The sequence below is a fragment of the Panthera tigris genome, chromosome X (assembly GCF_018350195.1).
Source record: "Panthera tigris isolate Pti1 chromosome X, P.tigris_Pti1_mat1.1, whole genome shotgun sequence".
Lineage (NCBI taxonomy): Eukaryota > Metazoa > Chordata > Mammalia > Carnivora > Felidae > Panthera > Panthera tigris.
The window spans coordinates 96,912,103-96,924,490 of record NC_056677.1 but is presented as its reverse complement, the minus strand read 5'-3'; the positions used below and the strand labels follow the sequence as shown (position 1 = coordinate 96,924,490).

The window sequence follows — 12,388 nt, the reverse complement described above, 5'->3', positions numbered from 1 at the left end:
AATCAAAAATTGCTGGGGCACCTAGGTGGCTCAGTCGCTTAAGCATCTGACTTTGGTTCGGGTCATGATCTCACAGTTCCTGAGTCTGAGCCCCGCGCTGGGCTCTGTGCTGACAGCTCAGAGCCTGGAGCCTGCTCGCACTCTGTCTGTCTCTCCCACAAAAATAAACAAACATCAAAAAAAAATTTCTGCCCTGTAAAAATGAATAGCAAGAGAGTAAGAAAAAGAAGCCACAGACTCGGAGAAAATGTTTGCAAAAGACATGTCTATCTTATAAAGGATAGTTCTCTAAAATATGCAAAGAATTCAGGGTGCCTGGCTGGCTCCATCAGAAGAGCATGTGACTCTTGATCTCGGGGTCATGAGTTTGAGCCCCCATGTTGGGTGTAGAGATTACTTAAATAAAAACTAAATAAATTAAAAAAATATATATATATACAAAGAATTTTTTTGAGAGAGAGAGAAAGAGAGAGTGCAAGCAGGGGAGAGGGGCAGAGGGAGAGAGAGAGAAAAGATCTTCAGCGGGCTTCCCGCTCATGGAGCCTGATGCAGGGCTTGATCCCATGACCCTGGGATCATGCCCTGAGCCAAAATCAGGAGTCGGACATTCAAGCAACTGAGCCACCCAGGCGCCCCAAGAGTTCTTAAGATAATAAGAAAACAACCCAGTTACAAAATGAGCTAAAGACTTTCATAGGCACCGCACCAAAGAAGATTTAACAGATGGCAAAGAAGCCTATGGAAAGACGTCCCACATCATATGTCATCTGGGAAATGCAAATTAAAGCAACAAGATATCACTACACACCTATTAGCATGGCCAAAATCCGGAGCACTGACAACATCAAATGCTGGGGATGGTATGGAGCAATAGGAACTCTCATTCACTGCTGGGGGGAATGCAAAATGGTACAGCCGCTTTGGGACACAGTTTGGTGGCTTCGTCCAAAACTAAACCTACTCTTCCTATGTGATCAGCAACTGGGCTCCTTGGTATTTACCTAAAGGAGTCGAAAACGTACGTCAGTGCAAAACACTGCACACAAACGTTTATAGCAGCTTTATTCATAACTGCCAGAATTCAGAAGCAACTAAGACACCCTTCAGCAGGCGAACGGAGAAATAAACCGTGGTGCATCCGCACGACGGGATGTTATTCAGCATGAAAAAAAAAAAAGAGGTATCACGCCATGAAAAGACATGGAGGAAACTTAAATGTGTATTAACTAAGTGAAAGAAGCCAATGTGAAAAGGCTACATGCCGTATGATTCCAACTCTACGACATCCTGGAAAAGGCACAATTACGGAGACAATGAAAAGATCAGCGGCTGCAGGCGTTGCAGAGGGAAAGATGAATAAACAGGCAGAGGACGGGGGATTTTTTTAGGACAATGAAAATACTCTGCATGATATTATAACGATAGATACATGTCATGATACATTTGTCCGAACCCACAGAATATACAACACCAAAAGTGAGCCTGAAGGTAAAGTATGGACTTTGAGTGATCAGGATGTATCAGTGCAGGTTCATCAACTGTAACAAACATGTATCTCTCTGGTGGGGGGGGGGGGGAGGGGACGGATGTTGATGATGGGGGAGGTTATGAATTGTGAGGGCAGCGGGTATTCGGAAAATCTCTATCTTCCCCTCAACTTGGTTACAAGCCTAAAACTTCTCTACAAAAAAAAAAAAAAAAAAGTCTTTAAAAACAAATCCCCAAACTCAGATCTAATGTATTTTATTCCCTCAAACGCTATGCAAAGAAATATTTAAATACCTAAAATGCTCTTGCCCCTTAAGAGACAGTACATAAAGTTTTTCTCCTGGTCGTAGGCCTCTGTAGTTCATGAATGAACACAGCCTTAAAAACTAAGTTAGTGCCGCGGCTAGTTTTTAGCTCAGACAGGCCTGGAATGTTTTCTGCCCACACCCAGAAACAGAAACTGAAGAAACTTATGAGACTTTTGTTACATAACTAAAAAAAAAAAATATATATATATATATATATATATATGCAGAAAATTAATTTTTTTTCATCTCATGAAAGGAACTTCTCTAGTGGTTAATCTTTAAGATTCTTTTCTCACTTCTGTACCCCAAGTGTTTCACATACTCTCATGGATCCCAGATAGGAAATTAAAAAAAAAAAATCGGTTGTAATTTAGAAAAAAGAACAAAAGGGGAAATATTGGCTTTCGAATAGACAACTTTTGGGGGCTTCTTGTGAAATATCAGATAAGAACCTGAGCTAGAAGGCACTCAGGTGCTTCCTGCTAAAATTCACACACGGAAACTCTCCATGGACTCACACTATAGGGATAAGGAGGAAATGGACAAATTTAAAGACTATTTCCCCAACTCTGAAGATGATTAATGTGGTACAAAATTCCCTAAAATTCACTGGCAGAGCTAGTCTGTAGCTATTGAGGTCAGGCTCCGTGTAATGCCAGACTAGCCCTGCAGGACCCGAAGTCACAGCCCTGGAGTTTCAAAGTGATTCTCCATCTCCTAACTGGGGATTAGGGAAACCATCTCTGACTGCTTGACATGATTTAAACTGGTACCTAAACCAATTCCAAGCACTTGATAGCAAACGAGCCATGCATCTGCCTTTCTTTTGTGGTTTTGGTTGGGAAGGATCCCTCTAGGGGAGGGCAGGGGAGGAGGAGGTAAGAACTAGCTCCTGATTCTTCCAAGTGGTGGAAGAAGCCAGCAGTGTGTACTGGCTACACCTGCAAGGGAGCGCGGATGAATAATAAAATGATGATGGGGGAGGTTACGAATTGTGAGGTTATGAATTGTGAGCTACAATGTAGCTCCCACGGATGAATAATAAAAACACCATGTAGCTCCCTCGCACGGAGTGTTCACTCGGTGTGTGTTAGCAGTGAGGTACAGCTCCAAACGCTTTTCACACAGTAACAGCCCTTACAACAACCTTAAGAGGCAGCACTAGTGTGACTGTGCCCATTTAACAGATTATAAAACTGAGGCTTAGAGACAGGGGGCCTGCCCCAAATCACACTGCTAGCATAGAAGAGGGCTAAGATTTAAACCCAGGCAGTGTGGCTCCAGAAAAGAATAAGCTGCGGGGTGCTGAGGGCAGAAGGATATAGACTCTGTACCAGCACTGTCCAGCAGAATTTCCCGGGATTATGGAAATGTTCGCTATCTGTGCTGTCCAAGGCAGGAGCCACTAGCCACGTGGGAAACTGACTGGTAAGACTGAGCAACTGAAGTTTTCATTCGACAGGTCTTTAATTAATTTAAATTGGTATGTAAATAGTCACAGGTGAGTTGTGGCTTCCGTGTTAGCACAGGTCACATATACTGGAGAAGGAGTCCACTCTGATGACCCATGGTGGGAATACGTATAACAAGAGTGGTATCCCTGATACCTGTCCCCTCAGGTACCAGTCAACCACCACTCTCTTCAGATGGCTTCCTGAGCCACCTCCTAGGGTTGTAGATTATACTCTGCACAGAGGCGGCAACTGAGGGCTGAGAGTCAGCCCAAGCACTCTCTGCTGCCGGCTTTGGCAAGATGCTGCAGCGGCCCAGAGGAAGGGAAACGCTTCAACCCAGAGGAAGAAGAATGCTTTTTCAAAATCGGTGGGTCCAATTTTTTGTAATTTATTCACCCAGAGGGGGTGCTGGTTTTGCAGTCTGCAAGAAGACTTGTTTTGTGCCAGTGCATGCCTCAAGGCACTTCCCGCTCTTCCTCTTATAGGAACTCCCAGGACAGGGGCGCCTGGGTGGCTCAGTCGGTTAAGCGTCCGACTCTTCCTTTCGGCTCAGGTCACGATCTCAGTTTCATGAGTTCGAGCCCTAGGTCGGGCTCTGCACTGGCAGCGAGGAGCCCACTTGGGATTCCTCTCTCTCTCTCCCTCTCTCTCTCTTTCTGCCCCTCCACTGCTCTCTCTCAAAATAAATAAACTTAAAAAAAAAAAAAAACCTTAAAAAAAAAAAGAACCCCTAGGATGTGGCCTCCGTTAACCTCTAGCACACCTTGACTCCTATAACCCAGTTATAACTGGGCTTCCTGCACTGTGCTTCCTGCACAGTCGGCCATGGAATGAGATACAGCTTTAAGACTTTTCCTTCCTTCCTCTGAACCTTCTATAGACACAGACTCTTTTAAGGTTTTCCCTGTGATTTTTCCCATAACAACTCCTGGGAAAGCAAGGAGTTAACAGCATAAGAAACACAAGGATGCTACCAACTTCTAAGACTGTAGTAACAGCTCTCCCCAGATTGCACTGCAACATTGTCAGAGGCAGTCTTTCTTTCTTTTTCTTTTCTTTTCTTTTCTTTCCTTCTTTCTTTCTTTCTTTCCTTCCTTCCTTTCCTTCTCTTTCCTTCCTTCTTTCTTTCTTTCCTTTCTTTCTTTTCTTTCTTTCTTTCCTTCCTTGTTTCTTTCCTTTCTTTCTTTCTTTCTTTCTTTCCTTTTCTTTCTTTCTTTCTTTCTCTCTCTTTCTCTTTCTTTCTTTCTTTCTTTCTTTCTTTCTTTCTTTCTTTCTTTCTTTCTTTCTTTCTTTCTTTCTTTCTTTCTTTCTTTCTTTCTTTCTTTCTTTTCTTTCTCCCGTGCATGGAGCCTAATGCAGGGCTTAAACTCACAACCCTGAGATCAAGACCTGAAGTTGAGATCAAGAGTCGGATGCTTAACCGACTGAGCCACCCAGGTGCCCCGCAGGCTTAGTTCTCTGACCCCTTCACTAGCAATTCTTTGGGGAGTCCGATCTACTCAATGCTTGTCTCTTTTAACTCCTGAACTAAAATGCTCCTGGAGTTGCTTACCCATCCTAAGCCTTCCTGCCAATCCCAAATGTTCTCTAAGCTTCCTTGGATGGTACCACGCATTTAAAACTTATTTCTGGAGCACCTGCCGTGTGTCAGCCACTGAGGGTAACAAAACACAGCCGCTCTCAAGGGAGATAAGTAAACAGGAAGTGACAACACATTGTGCTGAGTTCTATGTCGCAGGAAAATGCAAGGTACCATGGGACATGACGACTCGGCACGTATCTAGACTTCGGAGGCCAAGGGAGGCTTTCTGTGAAGGAAGCGGTGTGTTAGCTGAGATTAGGGCAAAGCAGAGGGGAAAGGACAAAAGGCTGGGCTGGGAGGGGATGCAGGGTGCTTCCCCTGTTGTGCTGGAGTGTCTGAAGGGTCTGTTTGAGGAACCGAAAGGAGCTCGGCCCAGGCCGGCAGGCAGGATGCAAGAGGCTGGAGGTGCGCAGGGGAGAGAGGAGGCTGAGGCCAGGAAGGAGCGCGGTCAGAAAGGGCTTTGTCCGTAGTGCTGAGGAGTGTGGGCCTTATGGCAAAGCCACCGGGCCGCCGCTGCCGGGCTTTTTTTTTTTTTTTAATTTTTTTTTAACGTTTATTTATTTTTGAGACAGAGAGAGACAGAGCATGAACAGGGGAGGGGCAGAGAGAGAGAGGGAGACACAGAATCAGAAGCAGGCTCCAGGCTCTGAGCCATCAGCCCAGAGCCCAACGCGGGGCTCGAACTCACGGACCGTGAGATCGTGACCTGAGCTGAAGTCGGATGCTTAACCGACTGAGCCACCCAGGCGCCCCTGCCGGGCTTTGATGAAAGCAGAAACGAGTGCCACAAGCGGGCAAGTAAAACTACAATGCCTCACACGAGAACTGTTGATCTCGGAGGAAAGAAAGACACCCTCAAGACTAAACCACACCGCATCAGTGCCATCTGGCCTCACATGCAGTGCTTCTCAACGCTGTCAGGAGTGCCCTGTGAGCCGGCAGAGGTGGGGAGGGGGGAGGTGAATGCAAGTCCCCGGGGCCTCCCTGGAAGGTCCTGGCCAAACGGTCCTGTGATTTTCTGCATTCTAGTCCACGAGACACAGAGTGCCCGGAGATACCAAAAATAGTTCCCATCAAGTCATCGGGCCAAATGGACATTCCGGGAGCCAGCCCCGTGTTTATGCTATAGTTTCAGAAGTCCCGGACACGGCCCTCCACACCCCATTGTGTCAGAAGCAGTCTGAATGAAGGACCGAAAGGGGGACAGGGCCATGTGGAGAGCACACAGCCAATGCAAGATCTCTGGCGTCCGTAGCCTGGTATCACAGTGACTAAACACACCCCTTCCTGAACACTCCTCCCCAGAGCCCGGCCCCGGAGAGCCCCCCACCATCTGTGCAGTCCACCCCCTTCATCAAAGCCTCCCCAGCCTTGCTCCGCTGCCACCCCAAGATCCACACTAGCTTCTAAAATGAGTTTGTGCCTCCGCTAGCCTTCATCATACACGTATTTTTATACACGTAACTGCGCCGGGTGATGTCTCCCCCTCCACATCTCAAACTTCACGAGCAAAGAGCCACGTTTCTTATCTCCGCTGCCTATTCAGTGCTGTAGCCACAATGTGTGCCAAATAAAGTTTTATTGCACTGAACTGTTTAACCTGGTCCTTTCTGCCTTGTTCTGTTGCTAATAATTCTAGGCTCTAAAGGAAAGGAAGTGCTTAAAGTTGAATTTAGAAATTTAACAAATTTTGCAGATGTGCTCACAAACTTCAGATAGAAGTTATTTTGGGGGGAGCTAACCTACTTTTTTTTTTAAAGCTGTTTTCCGGGCACCTGGGTGGTTCAGTCAGTTGAGCGTCCGACTCTTGATTTCCGCCCCTGGCCGTGGGATCAGGCCTGGGTCCGGCTCCACGCCGAGTGTGGAGCTTGCTTAAGATTCTCCCTTTTGTTCTCTGCCCCTCTCCCCCACCACTCACACCCTCTCTCTAAAGACAAAAACAGGGGCGCCTGGGTGGCTCAGTCGGTTGGGCGGCCGACTTCGGCTCAGGTCATGATCTCGCGGTCCGTGAGTTCAAGCCCCCCGTCGGGCTCTGTGCTGACCGCTCAGGGCCTGGAGCCTGCTTCGGATTCTGTGTCTCCCTCTCTCTGACCCTCCCCCATTCATGTTCGGTCTCTGTCTGTCTCAAAAATAAATAAATGTTAAAAAAAAATTATAAAGACAAAAACAAACAAAAATGGTTGTTTTCTTATTGCTTCCTTAATTTTTTTTTTTATCGACGTATACTTTACATACAATGTTACAATAGTTTCAGGTGTTGAGCCAACCTATTTTTTATCCCTGGGCATGATATCATTTTCCTTTTGAAAGGTAGACACCCATCATTCACACATTGCTGGTAGGAATGCAAACTGGTACAGCCACTCTAGAAAATAGTTTGGCAGTTTTTATAACACCAAATATGTAATTACCATATGACCCAGCAATTGCACTCTTGGGCATTTACTCCAGAGATACAAAAAGTTGTGTTCACATAAAAACCTGAGCATGAGAATTTATAGCAGTTTTATTCATAACTGCAAAAAATTAGAAACGATGGAGATATCCTTCAGGGATTAAATGTTTAAACAAACTGGCACCTCCATACCATGAAATTTAAAAAAATGAACTATTGGTACACAAAACAATTTGGAGGGACCTCAAGGGTATTATGCAGAGTTTAAAAAAAAAAAAGTCACCCTCAAACAGTCATATGCTCTAAGAGTCTATTCCAGTAACATTCTTTTTTTTTAATGTTTATTTATTGATTTTGAGAGAGAAAGAATGAGCGGGGGAGGGGCAGAGAGAGAGAGAGGGAAAGAGAATCTCAAGCAGGCTCCACGCTTTCAGCGCAGAGCCCGACGTGGAGCTCGGTCTCACAAACCGTGAGATCATGAGCTGAGCCAAAACCAAGAGTTGGACGTCCAACCAACTGAGCCACCCAGGTGCCTCTATTCCAGTAACATTCTTGAAATGACAAAATTATAGAGATAGAGAACAGATTAGTAGTTGCCAGAGGTCAGAGACTTGGGGGAAAGTAATGCAGGGTGAGGGGGTGCAGAAAGGAGTAGGGTATGGCTATACAATGGCAACTCAGGGGATCCTTGTGGTTATGGAACTATTCTATATTTACACATGTGATAAAATTGCATAGGACTACACACACACACACACACACACACACACACGGTTGCATGTGACACAGGTGAAATTTGAATTAGGTGGGTGGATTGTACCCACAGCAACTTTCTGGGTTTGATATTGCATTCTGCTTACAGACAGATAAACGGTACACTGGGATCTCCCTGTGCGTTTTTTTTTGCAACATCCTCGGGATCTACAATTTTTAAAGATATTTTTAGAAAGTAGACACCAAAAGCAGATGCATTTTCTACTGAAGCATACTGCCCCCCTCTTGGGTCTGTGAAAAGAATAGCAATAAAGAAGATGTGATTGTTGGGGCGCCTGGGTGGCTCAGTCGGTTAAGCGTCCGACTTCGGCTCAGGTCATGATCTCACGGTCCGCGAGTTTGAGCCCCACGTCGGTCTCTGTGCCGACAGCTCAGAGCCTGGAGCCTGCTTCAGATTCTGTGTCTCCCTCTCTCTCTGCCCCTCCCCTGTTCATGCTCTGTCTCTCTCTGTCTCAAAAATAAATAAACATTAAAAAAATTTTTTTAAAAAGATGTGATTGTTGAATCACTGTGTTGTACACCTGAAGCTAATAGAACATTGTATTTTAATTATACCTCAATTAAAAACAATGATAAATAAAGCCAAAAAAACAGGTTGTTCTTTTTCAGTTTTGGTTTTTTGTTTGTTTTAAATGTTTATGTATTTATTTTGGGTGAGACAGAGTCCAAATGGGGGAGGGGCAAGAGAGGGATGCAAAGAGAGAGACGGATACAGAGAGAGAGAGAGAGAGAGAGAGAGAGAGAGAGAGAATCCCAAGCAGACTGTATGTTGTCAGCACAGAGCCCGACGTAGGGCTCGAACTCACGAACCGTGAGATCGTGATGTGGGCCGAGATCAAGAGTCGGACGCTCGACCGACTGAGCCACCCAGGGGCCCCTCGGTTTCGGTTTTTAATTAGGTTAGAGCCCAGTGCTCTCCAAACAAAAGCGATCCATTCCTCCCCCGCAAGTCTCCTGCGCACACTCACCAGTAGTAGAGAGTATAGTTGGTGTCGGGACTTGTGTTCCTTCCAGGGAGCCAAGTACACTTCATGTAGCTCAGGTTGTGCCAAACGCATTGGAGCTCAGTCACAGCAGACTCAGGATCACCTGCAATATCCAGCCAAGGGTTTAGGCTCCTTCTTTCCCCGCCAGGCAAACCTGCCAATCCCTCTGGGGCATGGGGGACGGTGAGAGTGTCTTCCCAGAAAGCCAATCCCTAATCTCTCATGCCATTTTACCCACAAGGCACCCAGGATGGAGAAAACCCAAATCTGACTCGCTCAAAACTCTCTCTCTCACCTCCAGATACCGAGGAAATAGCTTTACCCTCCCTGCGGGACCCTAACTTTGTAGCCCTAACTGGAGAGAGAGTCTAAAGGTCAAATAGTGTTTCAATCGTAGGAAGTGAGTACGGAATTCCTAAATGAAAGCGAAAATACAAACGACCCATATATACCTACCTGTCTTTCAAGAAAACAAGTCTACTGAGTCACCATCACCTTCCTGTCTTTTGACCCCTACTAACACATCTTGTTTTAAAGACTAAACAAGCATTCCTCCTGAAGCAACTTGGGGAAAAGTTAAGCATAACATCACTCTTGGTAGTTGTTGGCTGTGGATTATGACTTTACGAGCCCTATCGTCTTTATCATCTGAAATCTCGACCTTTATAAAGCGTTTGGAGTTAGGGCATCATGTCACCAAGTTAAACGCCTCTGTTTAAAATGCAAACTTGCTATCCCTTGGGATTCTTGAAGGGGTACTGGACTGAGCTGTCGTCAACTGTTTTACTGGCACAGTACGATGTAGGCTTTTTCAGATTATTCCTTAAACTCCCAAAGAAATGAGAAAAGGGGAGCTAAGTCATTTTAAACCATGTTTCCAGCCTCATGGCAGTACTGAATTTTATCCTTTTACAAAGAGGACTTCATATACTTTTGATAGGTGCAAGGCAGGGAGAGAGGATGGTCTGGAGACCGGGCCACATAGCGCTAAGGTCCGGTGGTGGGAGAGGCAACCCTCCAAACAAGGGGCAACGTGACATTAATAGATAGTACGTACACAGGATTTGCTTTTGCCAGGCCCTACTCTAACTACCTCACCTCGAGTGACTTACATCAGCCTTTCAAAGGTCCTGGCAGGAAGTACTGTCATCATCCCCATTTTACAGATGAGGAAAGTGAAGGCGGGAGGGGCTAAGTGACCTGCCGAAGGTCACACGGCTACTGGTTGGCAGAGCTGAGACTTCAACTTGGACATCTGCTCTCTGGCAGCCCTGCTCTTAATCAGTATACACCCCTCCCTCCGTGCGAGCCAAGAGCCAGAAGAATCTGGGTGATGGGCGGGAAGGGAACTGGGGGCCAATGACCGACCTGACTACGTGACAGCTGTGCCCAGGGCTGGTCTTGAACTGGAGCAGGGCCCGCGGGCCCCTTTTCCTTTTCTAACACCTTTCCCCAAATACGTCCCGTTTATCAAGCTAATCTTTCTAAAGAGGAAGACAGTATTTTGGCTTTTTCAAGGTACTGGACCTGTAATCTAAAGACCTAGGGCAACTCACTCAGTTCCCCTCTTCCTCATGGAATGGGTCCTGGTAACTTGCTCACATCACAAGACAAGCTGGGGCTCCTGGGTGACGCAGTCGGTTAAGCATCTGACTCGATTTCAGCCCAGGTCATGATCTCACGGTTGTGAGACTGAGCCCCGCTTCAGTCTCCACGCTGGGCATGGAACCTGCTTAAGATTCTCTCTCTCCCTCTCCCTCTGTTCCTCGCCTACTTGCAGGCTCGCTCTCCCTACCAAAAAAAAAATTAAAAAAAAAAAAACACAACAAGCTTATGAGGCTTAATTTAGGGGAGGGGTGTATATGTGTGTATATCACATTCCAAATTACTTATTTTTGAGAGGGGTGGGAGGGGCAGAGAGAGAGGGAGACAGAGGATCCAAAGCGAGCTCTGCGCTGACAGCAACGAGCCCAATGCAGGGCTCGAACTCACGAACCATGAGATCGTGGCCTGAGCCGAAGCCAGACGCTCAACTGACTGAGCCACCCAGACACACCCGTATTCCGAATTATTAAGTGCTGTGTAACTACCAGGCATTTACTCAAGTTGTGAGCACTTCAAAAGCAGGGACATTCTCATATTTATCATTGTGTTGTCAGCACCTAGCACAATGCCTGGAGCTTATCAGACTCAGCAAGTATCTGAAAATTGAATGAATTAATGAACACCGAACATGGGCATATGGATAATCTGGATTTATGCTCTAAATACCACCAAACAGTGCTTTCAGCTGTTACCTTCAGGGGGCGGGGTGCATTTTTCCACCAAAATGCTAGGATTGTCACTTTCATTGGTGCTACACTGGGATCCCACTTGCAGACAAATCCTCTCGTTCAGGGGCACTTCTTTTGAACGATGGGTTTCAGGAGCAATTTTCTAAGGTTAGGAAGTTTTAAAAAGGCGTTACTGTAGCAAATACACAGAAATACACTCAGCTAATAAAACATTGGCATGTTCAAATGTGTAAAAAAAAATGGAAAGTTATCGGATGGCATAAAACAGTGACTTTCAACCTGGGGTGATTTTGCTTCCCCCGCCACCCCCCCCTCCGCCGAGGACTTTTGATAAAGTCTAAGAATATTTTTGGTCACCGGAACGTAGGAGGGGGCTGCCACTGGCGTCTAGTAGGCAGCGGCCAAGGATGCTGCTCAACATGGGACAAGGCACAGGACAGCCTTCCCTCCCCTTACGACAAAGAATTATCCCGCACCAAATCTCAGCAGTGCCACGGCTGAGAAACCCCAGTACAGATAAAAGACAATTTCCTACATTTTAAATGTACAAACATTATGACATTTACCTATAAACCTACTAGGCTAACACATCAACTGTCTAAAAGCAACTTTAAAGGAAACACAATAAGATGATCAATACTCCATTCCTAACCAGATGCAGTATCATGATCAAGATCAAGGTGAAAAACTGCTTTAAGAATCCAGTGACCCTGGTCACCTCTGAGGGCAGGAAGTAAAGGAGGGCCTGGGGACCACAGAGAGACTTTTCATTAAACATCTTCCTGCACTGTTTGGCCATTTTTAAAAAATCTTATTTATTTTTGAGAGAGAGGCAGAGACAGAGACAGAGCGTGAGCGGGGGAGGGGCAGAGAGAGAGGGAGACACAGAATCCGAAACAGGCTCCAGGCTCCGAGCGGTCAGCACAGAGCCAGACACGGGAGCACGAACCCACAGACCGCGAGATCATGACCTGAGCCGAAGTCGGACGTTTAACCGACTGAGCCACCCCGGTGCCCCATGTCTGACCATTGTGACTACCTCACACCCGCACAGAAATGTCAAGGGTTGTTCAGAGAACCACACCCTCATTCTGAAGAGTAGATGAC

General features: G+C 46.2%; 1 protein-coding gene across 2 annotated transcripts in view; it reads right to left on the bottom strand.

Annotated features, from left to right (window-relative positions):
* IL13RA1 (interleukin 13 receptor subunit alpha 1) overlaps positions 1-12,388 on the bottom strand; it is a 67,304-nt gene that overhangs the window by 32,588 nt on the left and 22,328 nt on the right. For both annotated transcript variants that reach the window (XM_042975234.1, XM_042975232.1), the window contains exons 3-4: positions 11,285-11,423; positions 8,970-9,090 (exon numbers count right to left, since the gene is read on the bottom strand). In XM_042975234.1, the coding sequence (XP_042831168.1) occupies positions 8,970-9,090; positions 11,285-11,423 (260 nt within the window). The remainder of the gene's footprint in view (positions 1-8,969; positions 9,091-11,284; positions 11,424-12,388) is intronic.